This window comes from Colletotrichum tamarilloi (assembly GCF_030869305.1).
Source record: "Colletotrichum tamarilloi strain Tom-12 chromosome Unknown Scaffold_19.1, whole genome shotgun sequence".
NCBI classification, from domain to species: domain Eukaryota; kingdom Fungi; phylum Ascomycota; class Sordariomycetes; order Glomerellales; family Glomerellaceae; genus Colletotrichum; species Colletotrichum tamarilloi.
The window spans coordinates 522,041-547,383 of NW_026849402.1; the positions used below are offsets into that span (position 1 = coordinate 522,041).

The 25,343-nt window shown below is 49.2% G+C and overlaps 10 protein-coding genes across 10 annotated transcripts; 4 read left to right on the forward strand and 6 right to left on the reverse strand.

Annotated features, from left to right (window-relative positions):
- Positions 1–488: 488 nt before the first annotated feature.
- On the forward strand, positions 489–1,823 carry CTAM01_06806 (Dor1-like family protein; the record flags this gene model as incomplete). Its single annotated transcript, XM_060522832.1, has 1 exon — positions 489–1,823. The coding sequence occupies one exon, from the start codon at positions 489–491 to the stop codon at positions 1,821–1,823; it is 1,335 nt and encodes a 444-aa protein (XP_060382677.1).
- An 802-nt stretch (positions 1,824–2,625) lies between these two features.
- CTAM01_06807 (uncharacterized protein) lies at positions 2,626–3,742 on the forward strand (the record flags this gene model as incomplete). The annotated part of the gene is made up of 2 exons (XM_060522833.1): positions 2,626–2,662; positions 2,802–3,742. The coding sequence occupies 2 exons, from the start codon at positions 2,626–2,628 to the stop codon at positions 3,740–3,742; spliced, it is 978 nt and encodes a 325-aa protein (XP_060382678.1).
- Positions 3,743–4,050: 308 nt separating this feature from the next.
- CTAM01_06808 (uncharacterized protein) lies at positions 4,051–5,412 on the reverse strand (the record flags this gene model as incomplete). The annotated part of the gene is made up of 3 exons (XM_060522834.1): positions 4,051–4,284; positions 4,339–4,708; positions 4,790–5,412. 3 exons carry the CDS (start codon positions 5,410–5,412, stop codon positions 4,051–4,053), a joined length of 1,227 nt encoding a protein of 408 aa, XP_060382679.1.
- A 3,011-nt stretch (positions 5,413–8,423) lies between these two features.
- On the reverse strand, positions 8,424–9,026 carry CTAM01_06809 (prefoldin subunit; the record flags this gene model as incomplete). Its single annotated transcript, XM_060522835.1, has 3 exons — positions 8,424–8,682; positions 8,743–8,909; positions 8,997–9,026. 3 exons carry the CDS (start codon positions 9,024–9,026, stop codon positions 8,424–8,426), a joined length of 456 nt encoding a protein of 151 aa, XP_060382680.1.
- A 1,270-nt stretch (positions 9,027–10,296) lies between these two features.
- Positions 10,297–11,596, reverse strand: CTAM01_06810 (alkaline phytoceramidase; the record flags this gene model as incomplete). The annotated part of the gene is made up of 8 exons (XM_060522836.1): positions 10,297–10,346; positions 10,411–10,557; positions 10,618–10,732; positions 10,801–10,866; positions 10,943–11,082; positions 11,161–11,308; positions 11,371–11,409; positions 11,492–11,596. 8 exons carry the CDS (start codon positions 11,594–11,596, stop codon positions 10,297–10,299), a joined length of 810 nt encoding a protein of 269 aa, XP_060382681.1.
- A 417-nt stretch (positions 11,597–12,013) lies between these two features.
- CTAM01_06811 (uncharacterized protein) lies at positions 12,014–12,217 on the reverse strand (the record flags this gene model as incomplete). Its single annotated transcript, XM_060522837.1, has 1 exon — positions 12,014–12,217. A coding segment is annotated over one exon (204 nt), but the record flags the coding sequence as incomplete, so codon positions are not given.
- A 1,417-nt stretch (positions 12,218–13,634) lies between these two features.
- CTAM01_06812 (M protein repeat protein) lies at positions 13,635–16,365 on the forward strand (the record flags this gene model as incomplete). The annotated part of the gene is made up of 3 exons (XM_060522838.1): positions 13,635–13,809; positions 13,887–15,331; positions 15,409–16,365. 3 exons carry the CDS (start codon positions 13,635–13,637, stop codon positions 16,363–16,365), a joined length of 2,577 nt encoding a protein of 858 aa, XP_060382683.1.
- A 148-nt stretch (positions 16,366–16,513) lies between these two features.
- On the reverse strand, positions 16,514–17,747 carry CTAM01_06813 (uncharacterized protein; the record flags this gene model as incomplete). The annotated part of the gene is made up of 8 exons (XM_060522839.1): positions 16,514–16,564; positions 16,645–16,739; positions 16,800–17,037; positions 17,105–17,118; positions 17,190–17,292; positions 17,395–17,523; positions 17,581–17,606; positions 17,693–17,747. The coding sequence occupies 8 exons, from the start codon at positions 17,745–17,747 to the stop codon at positions 16,514–16,516; spliced, it is 711 nt and encodes a 236-aa protein (XP_060382684.1).
- A 1,148-nt stretch (positions 17,748–18,895) lies between these two features.
- Positions 18,896–20,353, forward strand: CTAM01_06814 (WD domain-containing protein; the record flags this gene model as incomplete). The annotated part of the gene is made up of 1 exon (XM_060522840.1): positions 18,896–20,353. One exon carries the CDS (start codon positions 18,896–18,898, stop codon positions 20,351–20,353), a length of 1,458 nt encoding a protein of 485 aa, XP_060382685.1.
- Positions 20,354–20,473: 120 nt separating this feature from the next.
- Positions 20,474–22,881, reverse strand: CTAM01_06815 (ATPase; the record flags this gene model as incomplete). The annotated part of the gene is made up of 4 exons (XM_060522841.1): positions 20,474–21,216; positions 21,273–21,904; positions 21,967–22,406; positions 22,465–22,881. The coding sequence occupies 4 exons, from the start codon at positions 22,879–22,881 to the stop codon at positions 20,474–20,476; spliced, it is 2,232 nt and encodes a 743-aa protein (XP_060382686.1).
- Positions 22,882–25,343: the final 2,462 nt, after the last annotated feature.

Below are 25,343 nucleotides of genomic sequence, written 5' to 3' on the forward strand. Positions count from 1 at the left end.
CTTTATTGCTTGGGTACGGGATCCGTACATACTGCAATATGAATACTGAAATAATCAGTAATCAGCGCCCAGGAGGTTCAAACATTCCTGCGCACGCGGCCATCCGTGCTGGTGCACTTGTGTCCGATCTTGAATGCTACCTACCCAAGCGATTTCTCCAATAGCATGGTGCCTACCTAGACTGTGGGGAGGCCAGGTGAGACCAACAGCATACCTAGCTGGAGTCCTCGCTTTAAATGGTTTTCTGCTTAAATTCATCGGCATAGCTTAGCTATGGTACCTTACTGCGACCCTACACTACCTTAGTCAGGTGGATGCCTTTCGGTGTGCACCTACCAAGCTACCTTATCTTGAGGTAGCCTGCTGGTGGTGCCACCACTTGCTCCTGCCCCAAAGTGACAGAAAACCCCTTGTTCTATCCAATGACATCTACCTGCTGCCCAAGGTAGTTATCAACAGCAACTTTCCAATGTGAACAAGCCGCCAATATGGCTGATGTTCTCCTTGATTTACTCGATGCTCGGCAGTCTACGAGCCTCGCTACCGACGCCAATGCTCTGTTCAACCCGACAACTAGGTCAACCAAGCTCGCATACCTGTCCCACCTCGCTGATCAGAGTCCGGAAGCACTAGCCTCGACTGAGCCTCAATCCCTGGCCCAGACATCACATTCACTTCTCCTCTCGCTCCAAGGGGTCTCAAAGCGCTCTCACAAATCCATCATCGACTCGGCTTCAAACCACACTGGCCTGACCCGCGCATTGCCCACTCTTGTTGCAGACACGGCAGACCTGCGCAATGCCATTCCCAAGCTCGAATCAGAGGCCCTGCGCTTTTCCACCATCTACAGTAAATCCAGGGACAACGAGGACTTGGCCGAAAGGAAACGCGCCTTACTGCTACTGCGCAATGTTGAACGTCTCGTCGACGTGCTGGAACTTCCTACCCTCCTCTCTTCCGCCATCAATACTGTTCCTGCTAATTACGCGTCCGCTCTCGATCTCAATGCCCACATTCGGAGACTTCATGGCTTGTATTCATCTTCGCCGCTGGTCGACCTCGTTTCCCAACAAGCTGACGAGGCCATCGTGAAGATGACGGCCGATCTCATCGCTGCGCTCAAGTCCCCTGGACTCAAGCTGGCCGCATCACTGCGAACGATCAGCTGGCTCAGAAGAGTGCTTCCGGACATGTCTTCAATGAGCTCCACGAGCCGCGGTTCTCAGGAACACACCCTCTCACTACTTTTCCTCTGTTGCCGCGTAGCCACCTTGGACGCTACCTTGGGGGCTTTACAACCCCTTCGTGAGCTAGCTGATGACGAGAGGCAGAGGCAACAGAGCGCCAATCAACAGTCCTGGTCAGGCGGGCAGCAGACAGAAAAGTATCTCAAACGCTATGTCGAGATCTTCCGTGAGCAGAGCTTCAGCGTTGTCTCCATGTTCAAGAGCATATTTCCCAGCACTGGATATCAGACCGGAACTACTTACGACGACGAGGATCCTTTTAGACCCATGCCATCAACGCTATCGACATTCCCACTTCATCTTGTGGAGATGCTTCTCGAAACCTTGACAATATATCTTCCGGTTGTGAAAGACCAAGCAGCAAGGGATAGTATCCTCACTCAAGTTTTGTACTGTTCAGGGAGTTTGGGCAGGCTCGGAGGTGATTTTGGGATGCTCTTGGCAACCTTGGGGGACGAACACGAAGTAACGAAACAGTCTGAATGGGTTGACATAGTCAAGAGGCACCGATTACTTTCTGGGCGCCTTGAATCGGTTATCGGCGACTTCAAGGCGACAGGGGCCAAAGAGGCGTAAGTCCCGAGTTGTTGCTAGTCGTGGTAACGTGCTCGGGGCACGTTCAAAGGAGGATGACTACAAAGGCGGAAGGCAGGGTCGAAGGCAGGGTCGAAGGCAAGGTGGAAGGCGAGTCCACAAAGCGGAAAATCATCTCCACCTCATGAAAAGGAGGTTCGACAGCATGTTAGTCATCGTAAGCAGTTGGCATTATGTTTCTCGCTGCGCTCGGATAGCACCAAACCGGCAGACGAGAGCATTATGCTCTCGAGTAGCTCACCGGATACAACCAGAGGTTCTATTTCTTCAACGTTGTGTGAGCAAACGTCGAGAATCGGGTCAGGAACGCCGGGCCTGCCGGAGGCTACCTGACCGGAAAGACCCGGTCGGACCCATAGGATTCATATGTATATAACCGTCATTACACCGATTATTGCTCCCTGACTTTCTGCTAAGCGTTGCCCGATACGGCTAGCGACTCAGAAGCACCGACCTGCCTTGACGACCTTGCCTTACCTCAACTTAGCTACCTCATGTGCTTATGTAGATATCTAGCTACCCTGCCAGCCGTTCTGAAAAGTCATCACGACTTGTAATCATTCTTCCCTTCTCATTCTGCCTTGAAGTCCATCACATCTGCTTAGGCAACCCGTATATTTAGGATAAGAACATCTACGGTTATTGACGCAATGGCATTTGCTTGTAACACTCATTTCCACACATAAAACAAACTCGCCGCCGCACCACCCGATATTGCACCGCAGTTCGCCCAGTATCATCTCCCCGTCTAAAAGATACGACACCAGCTCTCTCAGAAGTCCCCATGTCTCAACAGGCGACTCCGGGCCGCACAAAATCATGTAAGAAAAGGACAGGCACACTTATTCACCTGCCACTGTCTGGTCATATGCATGACTCCCTGCGAGCTGCCACTTTGAAATTCTTCTCTAAACTCACCCGTGATCGAGGCTGCGCTGACCTGTCCCTCTCCTCTCACAGCTCGACATTTCGTCGCTGGACTAGGTTCCGGCATTGCATCGGCAGTGCTGCTGCAACCGCTTGACCTACTCAAGACTCGTGTTCAACAATCTGGCCACCGGTCACTGACGTCGTATCTCAGGGAGGTTGCCGCTGCTCCCAACAAGATCCAGACGCTTTGGCGCGGCACAATCCCGTCAGCCCTCAGGACCGGCTTCGGTTCGGCCCTCTACTTCACATCCCTCAACTCCATCCGCCAGCATGTGGCCCAGTCGCGCTTATTGAGCCAAGCCGCCGGCAACAGGGCAGCACACTCGTCCTCACTACCGACGCTAACCCCATCGGCCAATCTGGTCGCCGGCGCCGTCGCCAGGACGTTTGCCGGTTTTGTCCTCATGCCGTTGACCGTCATCAAGGTTCGATATGAATCCAATTTGTATTCCTATAAATCCCTGCTCGGCGCGTCTTCGGACATATACAGGACGAATGGTCCGCGAGGATTCTTTGCTGGCTTCGGTGCTACCGCCGTCCGTGATGCACCTTACGCGGGCATGTATGTATTGTTCTACGAGCTGCTAAAGAAGCAGCTTAGCAGTCTGTCTACTCGAAAAGACAGCCCCAATCCGAATCGCCCCGTCGCCATTACAACATCACATGCAACGCTAGTCAATTTCAGCTCTGCCGTCATGGCGGGTGGAGCGTGCTCCGTCATCTCGAATCCTTTCGATGCTATCAAAACGAGGATTCAACTGCAGCCAGCTGTTTACAGAAACATGTACCAGGCTTGCCAGAAGATGATTTCGGAAGAAGGTGTTCGGTCACTTATGGATGGTGTTGCGCTCCGCATGAGCAGAAAAGCAATGAGTTCAGCTTTGGCCTGGACTGTGTATGAAGAACTGATGAGAAGAGCTGAACGCACTTGGTCCTCAAACTTGACGACGACAACGACAGCGGAGCCATAGCGAATGGGCACTCCAACATACAATCCCAACTTGATCCACTGAAAGAAACCCAACGTCCCGCAAAGACGACTTGTACTAGTAGCCGATGGTATATATTCCCCCCGAGAAAGAACAAATAATCTGGGAAGCTCTAATAGAGCGTTGGGCATCTAAGATATCTTGTGTGGTGTGATTGTAGGATGTTGTCCCAGACACAAACACCCATCCTCGCCTTCGATGCGATAAGAAGTTTGATGTACTCGGTCCAAATGGCGACCAAAATGTCGCCTTTCCCCCCTCCTTTCCTTCCTCCCCCTTTCCTCCTCAAATCATGCTGGTTTCGCTCCCGCAAGGTACATGAGGAGCGCGGGTGACTTGCTTCTCTTCCGGTCACTCTTCTTTCTGACCCATTCAAACTCTGGTTCGTGGCGGTGCGACTTCTTGTCTTCGATCTCAAGTACGAGCTTGGATGAGCGCTTCTCACGAATCGACCTGGTGTGTCTCCAAAGGGTATCTTGCTCCCATTCCGGCACCCATCGTCTGATGAGCACGTAATCAGGATCCTGAGATAAGTCAGCAGATGCAACAGAGGTCAGTCGCCTTCTGAGTATGCTTACAACATCCATTTCCCATTCAACCTGATATGTTCGCAAGGTTTCAATCGAAAGATGCTTCCGTGCCATACGCGTGTAGGTTGGGCGATTCCCAGCAACGAGCGCGTTTTCATGCTGGGCTGGTCTTTGTCGCGGTGGCTCCGGAATCTTCTCCTTCTTGAGGATGGCAGCAATAGCCTTGTCGTCAAGACCTGATTTACGTAGGTCCTCCTGGAGACGTCTTTGGTACTCCTTCTCGCGCTCCTCCTTCTCCTTCTTCTCCCTGGCTAGCTTGTCCAGCTCCTTTTGACGCTCTTCCTTGAGCCTTTGCTGAAATTCCTTTTCACGCTGTTCCTTTTCCTTCTTCTCTTGCGTAAGTCGATCTGCCTCCTTTCTCTTGTAGCGTTCTACGGCATCGGCAGCTTCCTTTTCTCGCTTCTTGGATAAGTCTGCCTTCCGCATGTCCTATTGGTACTTTTCCAGCTCGATCTTGGTCTTGAAGCGCTGTTCTTCAGCAGCGCGAGCCTCCCGGGTTCGGATATCTTCGAGATCGCGCTTGGCACGTTGGAGCTCAGCTTCCTCCCGGAACTCCTTTTGAACCCGGCGTTCCTCTTTCTCACGAGCCTGACTGATTCTGAGTTCCGCCAGCTCTTGTCGAGCCCGTTCTGCCTCATAATCCTCCCGGGTCATGTAAGAGGATGAAGGTGAGCGGGAATGAGATGAGTGACCACGGGAGTGAGAACGGTGACGGCTGTGGTAGACCTGCATGTGGCGGTCGTCCTCATCATCGGAAGAATGTTCGTTGTAAATACGGTTGTTGATAATTACAGGAGCCGGGGCCGGAGCGGAGATGGAAGCCGGAGCGGGACCCGGTGGAGTGGAATGGCGCTCACGGGAACGCTCTCTTGACCGAGTGCGAGTGGTTATGACTGTGCGCTCAGGAGCCAAGAAGCTAGGCTGTTGACCTGCTGACGGGTAATAGTTCCTACTGGGTCTCGATCTCGCTTCAACATAGTGAACCTGTGAAGGCGACGGTGCCCGACGCCTCGAGACTCGTATGTCAAGGTCATCCGAATCGGAGTAGTAGCTGTTACTCATGGTGCCTAAAGCGCCGAACGGCTCAACAATGGTTGAAGTTAGGATGGTGTGGGCAGCAGCGGAGAGTGAGAATCAGAGGCTCAGTCGCTAGATACCTCTGTGAACCTACGAAGTAGGAAACGATAGGTTTTATGAGAGAAAACACAACGACGGCGAGCAACCGGAGGGAGGGACAGGTGGTTTAAGAGGGGTTGGGGGCGGAAGAGTACAACTCGATGGTCTTTTATGCTTTTTCTGGCTTAGGGTACTAGAGTAAGGTAAGAGCTGAAGGGGGGCGACGAGATGCGCGACATGAGGTAGTGGTTGCTGGTCGGTCGGCTTACATGGCTGGCATGGTAGAAAGGGGAGCCAGTGGTTGGATTGGCCATAGTGCGAGGATCGAGCCAGGTGGAGGGGATGGCCCACCAGGCCTAGGAGGGAAGCTAAGCGACCAGGTTAGGAGAGGGGGTTTGTACAGGATGACAGGGCCTAGTGTTCCAACACCGTCCGAAGAGGGAACCCAAGGTAAAGGTAAGCGTGATTTAAAAGAAGAAAAATGCTGAGGTACCTAAAGGAGGGTAAGGTAGGGTACCTACCTACCTCACGAAGTTGCTGTGAATGAGGGGCTGTGATGTGGGAGCGGTGTCGCGGGGGCAGCGACCGCTAAGATAACTAGTAGGTAGTTCGAGATGGGAAGAAAACGGGCTGAGGTTGTCTACCTAGGTACACTCAACAAGCGGACGCCAACGCCGCAGGATCATATGCCGGCGTCATAAATTACAACCCTTGGTCAATAGAAAGAGTATCAGGCGTACGCGCCTAGCAATTCGAGCCTGACATCTTCGAAGAGGACGCCGGACCAGAAACATTCACCTCGAGATGGTGTACTTTCCTCACTCCCATCTGTTGGTATATCGGGATCAATGGCGGGGCAGTCAGCATCGGCAAGGCACGGGGCCGACCGTTCATTCGTCGGTTCATCCGCACAACGGATGGATGACCGCCATCCCACCTGGATGGCCGAAGATGCGTTAATACGGATACCTAGTTCTGGACTTATCGATATGTACTGGGTGCCTCCTTGACCTGACCTCCGTACATAGTTCGGCGCAGGGTGGCAGGTGGCAGGTGGCAGGCATGGCAGGGGAGGTACGCAGATATCCTCCCATTCGAGGCCCGAAACGGCTTAGCCTGATGTCGTAGGGCTGCGCGATTGCTGACAGAGTGGGTTCGACGGCCTGTATCCGTACGTACGGAGTACTGAGCATGGACGGAGCACGTACGTAGCACGGAGAAGGACCTAGCAACCGTGCTGACCTACGCGCCTAGGTACCCAAGGTGCCTAAGGGAAGAATAAGGACCTAGATGGTTTCAGTGGGCTTCTTACCTAAGGTACCTTGCCTAGGGAGCCTTACCACAGGGCGCTCGCTATAAACCCGTGTCTCATATGGCAACTTGAGGTGTTTGCTGGTACGAATAGAAGCGAAATGGGTAGGTGGTGCTCTCAGAGCATCATTTACCTCACTGTGGTACTTTGCCAGACCTTGGGTAGGGAGGCAAGGAGGGTACCTAGGCACATGTTGTAGGTGGATGGCACTGCAAATCCCTTGTGGGGTCAAAGCCTCCAACCCCGGCCCCGACACCCCGGTCACCCCCTCACTTCTGAGTCCTCCAGCGATGAGCGGCAAGCCCTCACGTCTCCAGCAAACCGCCAACCATCCATCAACCCAACCCACCTTACCAGGCAGCCGTTTTTGGGCCCAGTCGTGGCATCTTGCGAGAACAGTCTGGCTGGCGCAGTGAATCATTTTACTCAGGCCATGGATTCCTTGCCCTGGCTAGGTGGTCAAACATGGACCAATATCGTGAAGCACCCTTTTCGCGGCTGCCTGCGTACCCAGGTAATAATAGCACCCCGAATCGGCTCGTGTACCCTCAAGTACCAACGGGCCAGGCCTAGGTCACCAGAGCTGAACCTCAGCCGCCGGGTCTTACCTTGGGTGTACACACACAAACACAGTAATGTACCACAAGAGGGCTGACCGCCGGTAATTTGGAAAGGAAGGGGAGACGACCAATATAGTTTAGATGGGACTGCTCTTTTTAGAAGCTGTTGGCGGCAAACTCGCCCCAGTCGCGTGGTACGACCTCCTAGACCCTTCTGCAGGCCTAGAGCGATTAGAACATAACATCATCAATGAACGGAAAACGGACAGGAAATGGCTACATCGTACTACCTTAAAGCACGCTTGAGTGTACCCAAGACCACCCGGGCGGCGGTTGTCAAAATGTCCCACCAGAGTCTTATTCTCCCACCTCACCCAGAGAAGACCAATCTGCTCTAGACGAACATTCACACGAGACCGTTGACATTGGACTTTGCCGACGTGAGAGAGAGAGAGAGAGAGAGAGAGAGAGAGAGAGAGAGGCGCGGCGCGGCGCTTGAATCGTTGGCGCACGACACTCGCTCATCTTCGTCAAACTGTTGGCAGTAATAGATAAAGTTCAGGTTCATCTTCCACCTCTTATCAGTGCGTACGAGTATATCTTCCCGATCTCCAGTCACCTCACAGAGTCATCGCTCATATGAGAGTCGTTACCGCATGCTGACACGCATGAATCGAGCTCTGAATCGCAAAGAGTGCTCTTGGTCGTCCATCACAGCACCGTTGCTTGCGCCCTCATGTTCGCGAGCCTGTCCCAACTGTGGTCAATTCGATGCTCGAAGAACCCCCCCCCCCCCCCGGACGAGGATAGCATCAAATGGCCACTAACATGCACAAGTACTTTGCTCACGCCGCATTGCGAGCGATGGCTCGAAAAAATACGTCTTCAAATGCTGTACTACCCGTACTCGGAGCCGCAGAAGTGCTTATCAACTCGGTGATGCTTGTCGTCCCGTCCCGATGCTTAAAGAGGATTGCATGACAAAACATTCCACCTCCGCCTTTTCTTCTGTTGTCCCCGATGCGATAAGCTCCTAACCCCATCATTTGGCCCCCCTACCCTCTGGTCTCTTACAGAATCTGTCATCATGACTGCGCCTTGAGCATCTGGTCAATGTGCTGCCGGCTGTTCTTGTACGTTGTCTCCAGGTAGTGCAGCTTCTGGCTCAGCTTCTCAACCTCGCCCTCCCTATCCTTGATTTGACCCTCCAGCTTTTGTGTAAGCTGCGGGGTGGGTAACGCGACGAACCTTTTCCGCCCCCGAGGCTCGGCGTCAGCAACGTAATCCATATACTCTGGTCCTGGCTGCAGCCGCTTCGTCATCCGACGTCCGTCAAACACGGAACTTGGCTGCAGCGTACACAATCACAAAATAAGAACATGGGTCAGCAGGGAATTTACGTACATCTTGCCGACACCTTCGTAGACGTTCAAGTTTGAGGGCAAGGTGGAAACCTCATCAAGCGTCAGACGGACCATGCGCATTTCTCGTTGCTTTGCCGTCATCTGTGTGCGTGCCTGGCCAATCTGCTGCTGGGCCACGATTGCTTGGCTTTCGATTTCTCGGATCAGCTAGGCAGATACACGTGTGAGTAGGCGGCAGCTGAAGCGCAGAGTAGAGACCAAAGGCAAGGGGTTCCATCGTTGTTGTCCTCTCACCTTTTCAAGCGCTTGGTTCGGGATAGACATGTTGACTTGATGTAACAATGAGACGGTTCCTGGCGGGCCACGTTGTATCGATGCCCCTGGCACTGGCAAGTGGCTCTTTGTAGCTCAAACGATAAGGCTGTCGCGGAGGAAATCGTGGTTTTCGCAAGTGAACTCAGTGTCGTTGGCGACGATGTTGTGGGCAGGCTGAGGCGTGAGATCGCAACTATGAGATGGGGTTTTCGTTTGGCTGAAGCTCGCGACAAGGTGGGGATAATTAGTGGATGGTGAATGCGTGTAACTTTAGTTTGTAGTGGACTGGTTTGGAAAGGCGGTATCTAGCCATACAGGCAAGTGGGTGACAAAAAAAGTGATGCACAGTACCACACCGAAGAACTACCACTTCCTCATACCCAGCAATGCCTACTTTAACCTATTTTTGAGCTTTTAATATTTTAAAAATAAGAGAATGATCTTCTCATCTTCTAATATAATATCCTAGAAAACCTAATTAGTATTGGTCTATTTGGGTCGTTGTACGAGTGGTCAATCTTGAGGTTCTGGTAGAAGGTAGTGTGTACCAATTTTTGGCACCAGCCTGACAGGTAAGGTATGGACCGTCACAAATTAAGCAAGACTCTACGGCACTCCTTGCCTACCTCAAGGTACCGTGGCACCGTGGGTACCTCCCAGTGGAGAAAGGCGTTTGTTAAGATATGCAACAAGGAAGAATACCTTCAGGGGATTATGCATTTACCGCTACGTCGTGCTTACTGGCTCCGCACTTACATTACCTTAACTAAGGTACCACGTATGGTAGGGTACCTGAGGTGAGGTAGATGAATAGAAGACGGCATTAGACTACCTTTCACTTTGCAAAAGGTCACACAAGTTCTATATTTTGTTTCTGGCTCGATTCAATTGCAATTGATGGGGTATTTCTAGTATGCCGCAGGTGCGGGCATATGTCATCCTGCCATCTGCGCCCAGCAGTGCTGGCTGCTAGATACATCCATCTGCCAATGGTTCTAAACAGGGCTCCTAGAGGTGCTTGTGTCTTCCTTGGCTTGAGAATATGCGGCTGCTGTCGCCAAACCCTCGGCTTGGGTGCCGGTGCAATCTTACCTTGAACGGTTACCGATTGTCTGTCCACCATTGATATCCTGATTTCTTAGTCCGACTTCTCTGCTTTGACCACTAGCGGTATCGACGAAAGGGACCTTGGCCAGACGAGTTTGTACTCATCTTCGCGGCCCTCGAGACATCTGCGTAGCCATATGCCCCATGTAATGTAGTAGTAAGCTATAACTCATTAGCACATGTCGGAGGTGGGAATGCCGTATGTCCTCTGATCCATACCTCCTATACATCACATTAGCAACAGTCTTGGTAGAAATGACAGTACCGCTCCAATCAGAAAACGTACCAACACCTGTCATCAAGTGCCACCAAGCATGACCCTCTAGCAGTGCGCCCCAAGGCAAACCAAGCTGTCGTCGCCATTGTCTTATTTGGCTGCAAAACGCATTGTCAATATTCCAGATGAGAAACCCCATGAGGAAGACACTGAGTCCTAATCAGTCATGTCAGCATTATAGAACAACATGTATGGTTTGGGGCCGTTCCAAGAGACCTGTTCCAACCATGATCCACATGGTTTTGAGAATGAGATCGGCCTTGTCCTTGTTTCTTCGTGCCAGAACTGGCCGCAGCTGCGTCTCCATGACATACAAGCTGCGTAAAACAACCTGCACAGCGTCAGTCAGCATTTCGATAAGGAAGGCATTCTGAGCGCTGATTGAGTTCAAAGTATTACCGTTGCTGTCAACGCTGCATAGCAGGCCTGGTGGAAAGCCGGATCTTTGGTGATGTGGTAGTAGGACTATTGCACAGTGGTCAAAACGGTGGGTTCTCACAATCATCACGCCGTGGATGGCATTGGTTCAGAATCCACCCACCGTGATAAGGCCAGCCAAGAGGACGAGACCGCCGCCCAATAAGACCGAAAACCTGCTAGACTTGGAGAATGAAAATGTTGCAAAGACCATGAGACACGTGGTGTATATCATGGATAGCTCGTCGATAAGCTGCATAGGGTCTAGCCAAGTAATTTTGTCAGTTCAGTACTCCGCGTGCAGATAGCAGAAGATGTCCTGAGCGAGGAGTGAGGACGAACACTTCAAGGATGTGTGGAAGGCCGTAGAGCCCAGTCCAACGATAACGTATCCGAGATATGCGACTAGGAAAATGCGTGGGTGGCCCTGAGATACGCAATTATGTACGCCTTTGAAGCCAAGCCACAGGAACAAGAGGTTGGTCAAGGTCTTTTAGAGGGTCAAGTCAGTAAAGATGAGAGCTGACTGAAGCAGGAGAATGTGTAACTTACATTGCAAACTTCAGCACAGTAATAAGAAACTACATAGTCCTATGTCGACAAAGGTAAGCAGGGGTCAGCAACACCAAGAATGGCACAGAGCGACCACACAGGTGGACGACGAGTTTCTCACCTCTTCGCAAAAATTCAGAGTTGAGGTTTTTTCTCCCCAGTAGCCCTCTGGAGAGTCATCATTGTACGCCACACGCAAGGCCTGGAACAGTGGAGATGAAGCCATTTGTAACGAACGACCTTGGCCGGATCAACCCGGGCGAGTGAGACAAGAGGCAGAGGGAAATGAGCAGTTGTTTGTCCAGCTCAAATGGGCCCTGGTTCAAAATAACGCAGATTGCAACTTTGCTGAGAGAGAGAAAGGGTTGTACTGGATCTTGGCCACGGTTGCAGAGATTGTGAAGGAATCCGAGTGTTCTAAAATCTTTTAAACTTTCCGTCTACGTGTTCCAAGCGGCACCGGAGACACAAAGGTGAGGAAGCAGAACAGCAAGGCGCGCGCCCGGTGAACACGGAGAATATAAGCGAGAATAAGAGAACGAGAGAAAGGGAGAAGGAGAGAAGGAAAGGGGGGCATATGAGGAGGGGGAGTACCACTAGACTCGTAGAAAGGGCCGGGTCGCTCGGGGGAAATTTGAATCAGTCAGTATCTTGCGACAGACTGGGCCAGATTCCGCCGGTTGAGCTCCAGTTGCACAGTAGAGAGATAGACAGCCACAAGCACTTTGGTTGGTACTCGAAGAAATGGGAGGTATTGCAGGTTGAAAGTTGAAGAGGGCCGTCTTGGACTAATTCGTGGCCTTTGCCCGTTCGTTGTCTGATGTTGAGAAATCCGAGGTATGAGAGCACGACGAGCGTGTGGCCTGCAACTTTGCGGGAGGAGGAAAGAAGACGCACTACGATCAACGCAAGTGATTACGGACTTATACCACAAGGTAAAGAATGAGTTCTGCCCATAAATCAACGAAGATAGCAAAGACAATCCGTGGTACCTCGTTGGTTACACGTTGCAGACACGACTCGGTTTAGCTCTGGTGGACGTTCCGAGGCCCTAGTGGAGGATGACGTACCTTCACCTCTTGCAGCCCCTAAGGTAGGTACTTCGTACCGGAATGCGGTGGATGCACATATGCACGTTACTCGCATGGGTAATCGGATTGGAGGCTCCTATCAGGTCATTTTCCTGCTTACTTTCATGTCTACTGGAACGAGTATCCCAAAATTTAGGAGTTGGTGTTGTGTTGATAGCAACGCAGTGGCCATCTTTTCGACTATTACAAACCCAAGTGATCTATCTACCTTGGAGAATATCTAGTTCGTGTCAAGTCACAACTTGCGTTGTTCTTCGTGTGAAAGGTCTCCATAGAACGCCATTAGCCACTTTAGCAAGGGACCCTGGCAGAAAAGGCACTGTTCACCCATCATATCGTCTTGATGAATCCGCGCCATGGAGCTAATTACCAGGTGGCCGGAAAGATAGAGTATTGGAATACAGTACCATAATATTACGACCTTGGGCTATATATGTGTGCCTATTTTGATCACGTTGGACTCTTATAAACTGCCTCACTTAAAGCAGAGGCAATTTTCAATGTGATACCAGAGCTACACACCCATTGAGGTGGGTAAGTGAGGCGCCCAGCGTGAAACGGTCACCCCTCTTTGAGCTAGATCTTCGTGCTGTAAGAAACTGTAGTTTTCTCATCTGCTAAGTATTGGTGCCGTGTGTACTCTGTACGGAGTACCTCACCTCCCTGCCTTGCCGCGACCCGACACGGAACCGCAACTGCGCTTTGCCCAACCTAAATAAACGATATTGCTCCAGCTCCCTTACATGCCACGTTGGTTGTCCATGTGAGCATTCTTTGTCTACACACCTGGCACAGAGAACCAATACATTCTTCCTTCCACTTGTTCTCAGCCGATCGACGCTCAACCCGATTACTAGCTGCCGCGCTGTACTGCACTGCTCTTCTTGGTCGCAACCGGCCCACCTCCTTCAGCACCACGGATCCCAAAGCTTCTTGCTGTTTTTCGTCACCGAACGCGCAACCTCCACACTTTCTTGTCGAGTACAGGGAAGACAATCAACTCCCTTCTTGCGAGTCGGTAGCACGACAGCTCGATCCACTCCCATCGCATCACGGTCTTTGAAGGCGTACTCGAAATGTTCATGACCTCCGAAACACACAGCAGCCACGAGGCATAGCCCAGCCGTCTTCGTTTCTAGGTATTCAGGACCGATACATCAGCCGATCATCATTATGGCAGCTCCCGCAAAGTCGACGCGTTGGGGCTCTTTCCTCCAGCAGGCTGTTGCCGGCGTCGAGGCCCGTCTCGATAACATGCTTGCTGAGGGAGAGAATGGAGCTATCCCACCGCAAGCTCCCCAGTCTGCTACGGCTTCTACCACGGCTCCCTCCAAGGACCAGCAAATAAGTAAACCACCCCCTCCCTATGGCTCGAACCGTCATGGAGTGATACCACAACAATCGTACTGACCACATCTACTTCAGGCCAGCCTCGATCCTCAACGAGTAGCCGTACCAACGACCGCCTACAAGAGCGTCTTGCAAAGGCCATTGCCGCTAAAAACACCCAGCCGTCCGATGCCCGTAGCATAACGTCAGACTCCCAGAGTGCTCGACCGAGCGCTGATGGCGGCCGTCCAGGAGCCGGTTCGCTTCCAAAACGGGGTGCTGATACTACTAGCCTGGCAAACACTCTAACGCCGGTAGCAGTCCTGACTGAGGCCGCCGTACCCAATAACACCGTGCAGAATGAGGGCGATCTCGTTGAGGCTTCCAAAGAAGATCCTCTGGACAGCCAGCGAGCTCCGAAATCGCCAGAGAGGAGCCGAGACTCGGAGGCTCAACAAGACAGTGTCTCCGCCGCCCCCAGCCCCCAGCCAGAACTCGAGACGGCCACCACCTTCACTGGCAACCGTCTCGAATGCAAGGATTGTGCGGTACTCCATGCACAGGTCGAGGCTCTGGAAGCTAGGGCAGAACAGTCAGCAAAAGAGCAACAGGAGGAGATGCATCGCTATGTCGAACAGTTTGAGTCCATGCAGGCAAAGCTGCAATTCCTGGCACGGGATGCTACAGACGCCGCACGAACGTCTGCAGCGGCGGCAGGTGCGGGGAGTCACGAGCGAATACTTGCCGAAAGGGACATGAAGATTACGGCTCTTATGGACGAAGGCCGGAATTTGGCCGCTACGGAGCAGAAACATCGGGTCATTATCAGGAAACTCAGGGCGCAGATCGCAGGCGACGAGAAAACTTTGGGAGAGCTACGTGCTCGTCAAGAAAAGCTAATTGCCGACATGGAGACTCTGCGGCCCCGAGCCAGCCGCGTTGAGGAACTTGAACAGTCGAACCAAGAACTGCAGATCAAATCCAACGGAATGCAAGATGAACTAAGCGCGTTGCGCGATGAAGTGTCAACTAACAAATCAACGATGCAGAGGCTACGGGATGATCTCCGGAGGGCCTCTGACCAGGCTACTTCCGCTGTAGGTAAAGCGAACGAGGAGGCGCTGACCGCCGAGAAACGCCGCGTCAAAGACCTTGAAGATACCGTTGCTGCATTGCAGCTAGAGCGAAGCCTCATCGCTGGCCGGGCAAAGGAAAGTGCAGCAGAGGCAGAAGCAAAAGCAGCGCGCGCCGCCGAACGCGCCCGTGCCAAGGAACTCGAGATGAAGGGGGAGCTTCAAGCAATGGAGGGGAAGCTGGAGGCGATGCGTGCGCTAGCAGAAGAAGCTTCCTCTGGCGCTGTGGGTGATTCTCAAGTCAAACTTCTGCGTCAAGTGGAAACACTGCAGACGCAGCATGCCATTGCTGCCGAAAATTGGCAGGGTATCGAGGCCAGTTTGGTCGCAAGGGTAGCCAACCTTGAGCGCGAGAGGGATGATGCTCTGCGACGCGAATCAGACATGCGGAAAAAGGCTAGAGAGACTGTAAGGCACATGATTATTCCTCCAGGCCATTTACCGGAGCTTCTGTCATTGAGTATCATTATTCTAAACGATTACAGGCAACCCGATGCAAACGCCAGGATGAGGAGCTCCAAGAGCTCACGAGCAGGTTTCCAAACTACCAACGGGATATCGAGAGTGTTCAAGCTCGTAATGAGACGCTGCAGAAAAGAGCAGAGAGCGCCGAGGCAGCGCTATCTCAGGTGAGGCTCGACCTCGAAAAGCAGCAGGCAGCTTGGAAGAATGAAACCGTTGAGCCCGACCGTCGGCCTTGGCTGGAAGACCACTTACCCGGTCCTGGATCTAGAGTTCAGAGTCGCCCAGACTCGCCTTTGCTCTCCGTACCTACGCGTACGATGAGTAATGACCTGCTACTTCTGCACAGTGTATCTGGCAAGGGTCGTAAGATATCGACCCCGACTAGCGGAACAGACGGCTTCCAAGAGGGTTCACAGCTGGGGAGAAGACTGTCAAGCCAGCCTCCAGCAAGACCGCCCATGCTGCCCAGCGGCTCCAGTTTACCGGTTGCGCCGTCCATTACTTCGTTTGAGTTGCCTCCAGACTCGTTGCCTACGCCCACATCCTACGCAGGCGACAAGGACGATTTGTTTGACGGCGTAGAAACATCGTCTTCACCTCGCCAAATGATGCATGATATGGTTTCTGTGTCAACGGTTGGTGCAGGGCCTTCGGTGCAGCTGGTCGAAAGAATGAGTGCGGCCATTCGTCGTTTGGAAGCGGAGAAAGTAACGTCCCGAGAAGAGCTGGCGCGCATATCGGGACAAAGAGACGAAGCTAGAGCCGAGATTGTTTCCTTGATGAAGGAACTGGAGTCGAGCAAGACGGCTTCAAAACGGGTGACCGAGTTGGAGGGACAGGTTGAGGATTTGAACTCGAGATACCAGACAACACTAGAATTACTCGGGGAGAAGAGCGAGCTAGTAGAGGAGTTGCGGGCTGACGTGCAGGATGTCAAGGCCATGTATCGAGACTTAGTAGAACGCACCATCAAATAAAGGAATCTTAAGTGCTGAGCACACAAACTGAACGTATTCTTCAAGCGGCTGTCATTTGCTGCGAGTCCATGGAAGAGTATGGTCTCACCACCGCCCTGGCTGGGGAGGCAAAATACTGTATGCTATTCCTGTGGCTAGCTCAGCTGACTCATAGCTCTATGCCGTCCTCCTCGGCTGCACGTTCAATGAATCGGCGGACCTGCAAAGGCTCTCGAGCCCCCAGATTAGCTAATGTAGTTCGTGAAGCAGAAGTTCTGTCGAGCTGATATCATCACGTACCTCCTTATCAGGGGCCAAATCTAGAGGTAGACATCCATCATTGTCCTTTTTGTTGATCACGGCGCCAGCCTTTAGCAAAGCTACTGCTGTGTCACCTAAAATAGAATGTCAGTTGTACTTCATATCGCGTAGTTGAGGCTGGGAACGAGACGCACCGTGGCCCTCAGCAATAGCGTGGTGTAGGGCAGTGTAGCCAGAGGCGTCGGTGGCATTGAGAGGACTCCCGTGTTTGATCAGAAGTGACACCATCGGAACTGAGCCTATGGCAGCAGCCCTGTGTATGGCATACTGGCTGCGTTTGTCGCGGATCTCGGTGGACGCGGGCGGGTCGTGGTTGAGAAGCTTCTTTGCGACGTCCAAGTTGTTTTTTGACGCCACAAAGTGCATAACACTCTGTGTTCAACTTGAATTAGGTCCTAAATAGGAATAGCGATAGCAATGAGAGATCCCTTCTACTCACCTGTCCATTATGGTCTGAAACATGCAAGTAATGATTAGAAGGGTTCAAGTTTGGGGGCGCAACAAGCATAATGAGAATATCTCACTCTTCAGGTTGACATCGGCGCCCTTTTGGAGAAGTAAATTGACGAGATCATCGCCATCTTTGAGACTTGCAGAGATCATCAGCGGCGTCCAGCCGCTGCCATCCTAAGTGTCAAGAGTTGAGCTTAGCGTATGTTTTATAGTCAAGTAGATGGCTGACAATCATGAGACATCCTCAGAGCAGAGCCTCCCAGAAATCTCACTTACTTGGACATCAGGGTCAAAGCTACGACTCTGCGTGAGTAGAATGACGATGTCGATGCAGTTGGAGGATGTGGCCCAGTGTATGGGAAGCCTGCCGTCATCGTCTTCTCGTGCAGCGAGCTTGGGCTCCGTCTATAGTCCGAAGTCGGTCAATGCATACTCCTTGCGTGGCTTCGGAAAATAAAAAACCTTGAGTATGGTTTCTGCGATAGATACTGCAAGTCAGGTTAGCCACATTCTTACAACCAAGCGTTTTTGAGAAGCAAAGCGGTGGCTGCTGCCTTCTTGGCAGAGTAAGTACCTTTGCCCTCGCGAGCTGCAGTATGGAGAGGAAACTTGTCCTGGGCCTCTGCCATGTTGACTGTTACCTCCTTCTGGTTGAAGTTTTCGACAGTCTTGTAATGGTGACCAATGGTTAGTGGCGTGCTGTAGTACGAAGAACAATATCGTTACGTGAAGTTGATGGTTTTGGGGTCAAATACCGGGAGAAGTCAATTCAGTGAGAGAGGAGTTCCAAGAAGTTGTAGGTGGATTTAGACCGTAAGAAGTTGCGAGAAATAGTCGATCACAATCCGGACGAAAACCTATTGTACCAGGAAGCCGAGTTCGAGAGGGACCTAGTATCGATTGGAATTTTCGCGTGTCACTTGTCCGAGATGAAATGATGAAAGGTAAGGAGGGCAGTTGTTGAGGTAGCCAAGAGGAGTCGGTCTCTCAAGTAATGTAGGTACTTAGCTAAGTAAGGTAGTCACTGCCACCTTGTCTTCAATATGTCCAAAGTTCGGCACCGAGAAATTCACTTCAGCCGCCGTCCGGAGCCAGTACGCAATGAGCAACGCTGTCACTACCGTTACTTCACATAAGTAAGGTACGCAGCAAAATTTCTCAGTCATGTAAGTGACCAAGCTCATAAAGAGGTCTGGAACCATTGCCCAGCGAGAGAAGCTAGGTGATAGGTGAGATCTAGGTTTCTAGGCAGTATACGTCTAAGGCAGTGAAGCTAAGGTACCTTACCTTACACCTTTAATAGCTAAGTCAAGCTTAAGAAAAACCGGGTGAACGTCATATACTCACGGTTGTGACTTTGTTCAGAAATATCCATGACCATGGATCTGTTGATAAAGCGACGCCTTAAAGGCTCATTGCTCCAAGTCCCAAATTACCTACCTGAGGCCTGGTGGTACCTACTCCAGATAAGGTACCTCCTGTATGTAAATACCGTTAGTTAGGTAAGGTAAGGTAAGGTAGGCGCGCACGTTGGTACCTACACGACCATAGAAGCACGTACCCACCCAGACCATCGCTAAAGATGGCTATCCAATTCAAGACTCTGGCGCGTCAGTCTTTTTCCAATCCATCCCATTTCATTCCGCTACACCGCGACGCACCACAATAACTATTCGGCACCTGGCGCATAAACAAGATCGTCGAATCAAGGAAAATTCAACCAGAACGCGCTTCTGCGATACTTCCGCTCCATCGACCCAGTCAGGTTGCCACTGCGATGGGAGCCGCCATGGCTGAACCGACGGCGCCCTCGTCCGACACCACCCCTTTAAGGTCCCTCCTAGACGGCAATCAGAAGACGACCAGAACCATTTACCCCCAGGCTCTCGGCCTTCCCTCTAAGAAACGACAAAGAAACGAGCCCAGCGACTCGTCGACCGAGAGGCCCAGCGACGAAACGGGTGCCGATCGCCGGTTCAAGCTCGAATACTCCGGGGTTCAGCAGCTTCCACCAGCTCTTGCTGCTAAGCAGCCCGCTCCCACGAAGGCACGGCGAATCAAGGCACACTCCAAGCCAGAGCAGGCTGTCATCAGACGAAATTCTGCACAGAAGCTACTTGAGGGCCCCAGTGGACCCGGCCCTGGCGCTCCTCCCATCAATAATGAAAGACCCGGCGTCAAAGACAACAACTCCCAACTTTCTCAGCCCACAAGTCTGACCCGAGCGGGCGCGTCAACTCCTCACGGCGCCAGGCCTGAGTGGCATCCGCCATGGAAGCTAATGAGAGTCATTTCTGGTCACTTGGGATGGGTTCGGAGCTTAGCAGTCGAGCCAGGCAATAAGTGGTTTGCAAGTGGTGCTGGCGACAGGACTATCAAGATCTGGGATTTAGCCACCGGCTCCTTACGCCTGACTCTGACTGGTCATATATCGACCGTACGTGGCCTTGCCGTAAGCCCGCGCCACCCTTATTTGTTCTCCTGTGGCGAAGACAAGATGGTCAAATGCTGGGATCTCGAGACAAACAAGGTTATCCGCCACTACCATGGCCATCTAAGCGGCGTCTACACACTTGCGCTTCATCCCACCTTGGACGTACTGGTCACTGGTGGTCGAGACGGTGTCGCAAGAGTCTGGGACATGCGAACCCGAAGCAACATTCACGTATTATCCGGCCACACCGGGACTGTATCGGACGTCAAGTGTCAAGAGGCCGATCCTCAGGTCATGACCGGGTCTTTAGATGCGACAGTGAGACTTTGGGATTTGGCTGCCGGAAAGACCATGGGTGTCTTGACGCATCACAAAAAGGGCGTTAGGGCCTTGGCCACGCATCCCTCAGAGTTTACGTTTGCTAGTGGTAGCACGGGAAGCATCAAGCAGTGGAAATGTCCCGAAGGAGCCTTCATGCAGAATTTCGACGGCCACAACGCCATCATCAATACGCTCAGCGTTAACCAGGAAAACGTTCTGTTTTCCGGTGGCGATAATGGCTCCATGAGTTTCTGGGACTGGAAGACAGGCCATCGCTTCCAGGCTCTAGATACTACGGCACAGCCGGGATCCTTGGACGCCGAGGCGGGCATCATGAGTTCTACGTTTGATCGCTCCGGGCTGCGTTTGATTTGCGGAGAGGCCGACAAGACGATCAAGATATGGAAGCAGGATGAGAAGGCGACACCTGAGTCGCACCCCATTGTTTGGCAGCCAACACTGGCCAGACGCAAGTTTTAGATACTGGCAAAGGATCCATGTAGAATAGGATTGGCTCGGAAACCCCAGCCTTACTTGTCATTAATAGATACCCGACCCCAAAGCCTGCCTGTATTCGGGACCTATATTTCAGACAGTGACCTAGAAAAACAGACCCAAGGCTTTTACTTCTCCATCATCTCGAAACGCCATCTTGACCTCCTCATCACCCACAGCGAGACGTACCTTGCTTGGTCGTTCTGGTTTATGTGCTTCTAGCACAATGATGCCAGCGCCCGTTAGTTCAAGCGCCGCCTGAGGAAGCGCCAGAGATTGGACTACTCGGATACTACCATTGCCTTGGCCGACGTCACCTCCTGATGGCCCCGTCGACAGAGCTCCGAGGATGGTGGACTCGAGAGTCGCCGTGTCCAGGTTGATGATGCGGTGTATTTCGTCCACTACATCGCCGAATGTCGTCTCAACAGTGCCGCTTCTTTGTATTGTGACTAGCAACGAACACAGGAATAGCTTGGGTGCGAAAGGTAGAGACCGAAGGTGTTGTTGGACAGGATTGGTCGTGGCCTCGTTGATGGCACGTTTGATTGTGGCGATAGTGACCTTGACTGGCGCATCTGATGGTCTGCCTTTGCTCGGGGTTGATCGTCGTGCCTCGGGGTCGACTACAAGCGTCTCGATGCGGGTGTCGCCTTCGGCGAGCTCTACAGCTCGCCTACAAATGTCCAGGGCTCTTCTTGCATCGCCGCTCACTGCAGCCACCTTCCGGCTGGCGAATTGAATAGCGTCCGCATCCACGATGCTCCCGGGCACACATTCGAGCCTTGACTGAATAATCTTCATGAGCTGTTCATGGTTATAGCCTGGGAATGTGATTCTTGTCAAGCCTGGTTTGTCATGTCAGCACGAAACACTTTTCGCAGTATGCATGCATAGAACTCACCTATGCGACTGCTGATTTTGTTACTCAGAGTTCTCTCCGGAAGGTCCATGGTATTCGCAACAGCTAGGACAATGAGCCTGCTATGTCGAAGGCCAGGCCAGTTGAAAAAGTTGTACATGACGCTCTGGTTCTTCGTCACCAGCTGGTCCAGTTCATCCATCAGCACAACGCACGGCGTCCGGCGAGGACTTGGATTGTTGAACTCTCTCTCTAAAAGGTCGATGGCTTGTGTAGGACTAACTCTCTCGCCTTTGAGTGCCTCCCACAGGAGGGTGTAGGACTGGTGAGGGTCGGTGATCTTCATGCCATTGATCTCTACGAATATGAAATCGTCAAGTTCATCGGCCTTCACGCTGTCTTCTAGGCGAGATATCACTTCTCGGACAGTGGCTGTCTTCCCCGTCCCTGGAGTACCAGCAATATAGATACAGCTTCCTGAACCATCCGCAATGGCTGCCTCCAGGTGTGAATACACCAGGTTGAACTCGCTCTCGCGGCAAGGCAAGCTTCTTGGTACGGAGGCAACGTGGAGCTGGGAACGAGCCAGCTGAAAAGGCGAAGACTGCAAGCGTTTTGGTGACAGTACTCTCGTACCTAAAGGCGTAAACTCGAGCGTCTTCTTCACCACGATCCTGCATGAACACGGCCAGTTAGGCGAGGCGCCTAATGAATCAGGTATGGAGCAGAGACATACCGTTTACGAGACCCAGGTGTCGTCGTTATCCGGGCATCTCCCTTGGGCGTTGAATGTTCGGCCTTCGGGGTTCGTTTGGGCGTCGATGCACCCGCCAAACTATCTGTGGTCATCTTGTACGACTGCTCCGGCGTTGATTGCCTCGCTGCCTGACGATGTCGCGTCGACTTCGTTTGTGATTTGACAAACCCGATCAGGTCAGAAACGCCCTGCTCACTCGCATGATACACTTCTTCCCACACAAACTCATCCGTGTAGGTTGCTGTTCTTGTGTTACATGCGCGACGGCAGATGAAGGTCTTACCAAAATCGGGTGAGGATCGAGGTATTTTGCCCGACGGGTACTTTTGATGGAATTCTCGATGAGAAATGACGACGGCTGTGCCGTTGACAGCGGCGAGCGGATTTACATCCCACGAAGGTGAGATGTACAGTTCATTCTAGATGACTCAAAAGTAAGCGTTGGCACCATCAATTAGCCTGGGTCGAATGACATACAGGCAGGAAATCCGACCGTTTCCTCTCCTTGTTACGGATTTCCTTCTCTGTCGAGAACCACATGAAGTTCGCTGCTTTTTCGCCATCATCTTCTTCTAAAAACTCGCAGACTATGGCGACCCAGGCCTCGTTGGACCCTTCCGCCTTCAGTAGAACACAGTCGCCAACGTAGCACTCAAACTTGCCCATTCGGGCACCCATGATCCGCCCCTCAGTATTGGCTCTCCTCCGCTTCCGAGAGGTTTGCGTGTCGTCGCCATGGTCCTGTGGGGTATCCGCATCATTGGACTCGAGAATCCATTCCCATGGAAGATCATCTATGCCAAGCTCATCATCTGAGTCGTCCCTGACAACGCCTGTAGACTTTTTTGACTGACGACGCCCTCGTGGAGCTGTTTTGGGCGCGAGAACACCCATTGAAAGCTGCAATAAGATGCTGCAATTGAGGCCCTCATTAACTTAGTTATGCAGTCAGCGATGCAATGTTGTCCGCGGCGAGGGACCCGTGATTTAAATAGGAGGTTCAGCTAAAAGTACGTAGACCTCCGACCACGGATATACGGAGGTGCGTCCCAAGAGTTATAACAGTGGGGACATGGGTTAATTACCTAGTCAACAGGATCGGTACAAGAAGCTACTTCGAACTTTAATGAATAAGGATATTGAATTATTGATTAAATAGAATAAATTATTAATACTTCTTATTAAATAGCTTTTTATTAATAATTTATTAATAAGAGATAGAGATAGGTATTTATATCTTAGTGTCGCTCGTTTAAAATAAGTCTTTATTTATTTTAATATTCTATTTTTATTAATTATTAAAGTAGTTTTTAAAATTATTAATCCTTTTAAGGTCCGGTCCGCCTTATTAAGTACTCTTTTTACTTTTATAAATAAATTAGTTTATTAAAGTTAATATTAAATATCTTCCCTTTAGGGTCCGGTCCGCCTTATTAAGGGCTATTTTTGCCTTTATAAATAAGCTAGTTTATTAAAGTTAATATTAAGTATTTTTATTATGTACTTTAATAAAATTTTATAACTAATTATAACTAGCCGTAGCTATTACTAAATATTAATAACTTTATTATTATAATATATTAATTCCCCCTAACGGAGTAATTTACCGGGGCTATATTATATATTATTTATTTTTTATTTCTACCTTTACTAGCTACTAAGGTAATTTTTAATATTAATTATATAGTATTAATATATAGTATTAGTAAATTATTATAACTTAATACGTATAATAAGGCTAGGGCCTCGCCCTATAAGACCTATAGTAGCTACTATACTATATATATAAAAATACGGACTTAAAGTAACTCTTCTTAAAATAAAAGAACTATAAATAAGTTATATAATTATAATTATATAATAAAATAAGAAACGGATATTTATAAATAAATAGGACGGACGATTATAAATAAATAAAACGGACGACTATTTAGTAAATAGTTAAATAATAATAAATAAAAATACTATAAAAAATATATTTAAAAATAAAACTTATATATAATATAAACTTAAGCTAGGTTTAAAAATAAACTTCTTATAGCTTCTTTAATAATTAACTTAATATTAAATCTTATAATTGTTTTTAATTATTTTTATTAAAAACCTTTTTTAATAAAACTATAATTAATTATTAAAGCTTTACTTATTTTATAATTTATAAATATAGTTTTAAAAAAGCTATTTATAATTATAATACTATTTACTTAGTACTCGTAGCCTTAACTTTTATTAAAATACTTATTATAACTAACTAATTATAATACTTTAATTACTCCTATTTAATAAGTTTATTTTGTAAAAACTAACTAAATAGTACGAATAATATTTTCTAAAATAACTCTATTTATCTCCTTAACTAGCCCTAAGAGTAAAAGACTTACCCCCCTTAAAAGCTTAAATAAAAAAATAAAAAATACTAAAAACTCTAAAAAAGAACTTAATTTTACCCTAAAAAATCTATATTACTATATAAAAACGCTTTAAAAAAAACGATAAAATTATTACTTAAATATAAGCTATATTTAACAAAACTATAAGCTATTTAAAAATTAAAATTAAAGAGGTTAAATACTTAACTTAGTAAGTTAATACGCTTTAAAAAGCTACTAATATTATTATTACTCTTTTTTAAAAAAGATAATAAAAACTTAAGTTTAATATACTAATTACTTATAATAGTACCCTAAGGACCCTTAAAAGATTTCTAATCTAAGTTAAGAACTATTAGAACTTCTATTACGGGGATTTTATTAATAAAATTAAAAAAGTTATATATATTATTAACTTTTTTATAGGACGAGCTTTTAAATAGTTTAAACTAATTTAAAAAAAATACCTTAATAAGGAAACGTTTAATAAATACTTTACTAAAGTACGTAATATTTACTATAGCTTTAATAAGTTTAAAAAAGCTTTTAGATCCTTATTTTAAGATTTTAATAAGAAATAATAAGCTAAATATAACCTTATATAGCTATAATAAACTAAGTTAGTAAAAGAATATTTTATTAAGTTTAAACGTCTTAGTATTTAGCTAGACTTTATAAATAATATTAAAATATTTATATTTTACTAAAAATTAAAAAATAAAGTTAAGGACGAACTAATTTAATTTAATAAACCTAATAACTTTTTCTAATATAGCAAGCTTATTATTAAGCTTAATAACCGACTTTATAAAAGAAAAAAAATAAATAAATAAGAACCTAACTTAGAACGTAAATACTAATAGTAACCCTAGCGTAGTTTCTAAATAAACTAATAACCCTATAATAATTAAAATAATAATTAATAAAATACTATTTATAAATAATACGGAGGACCTATAGACCTTAATATTACTAAACGTAAAAAAC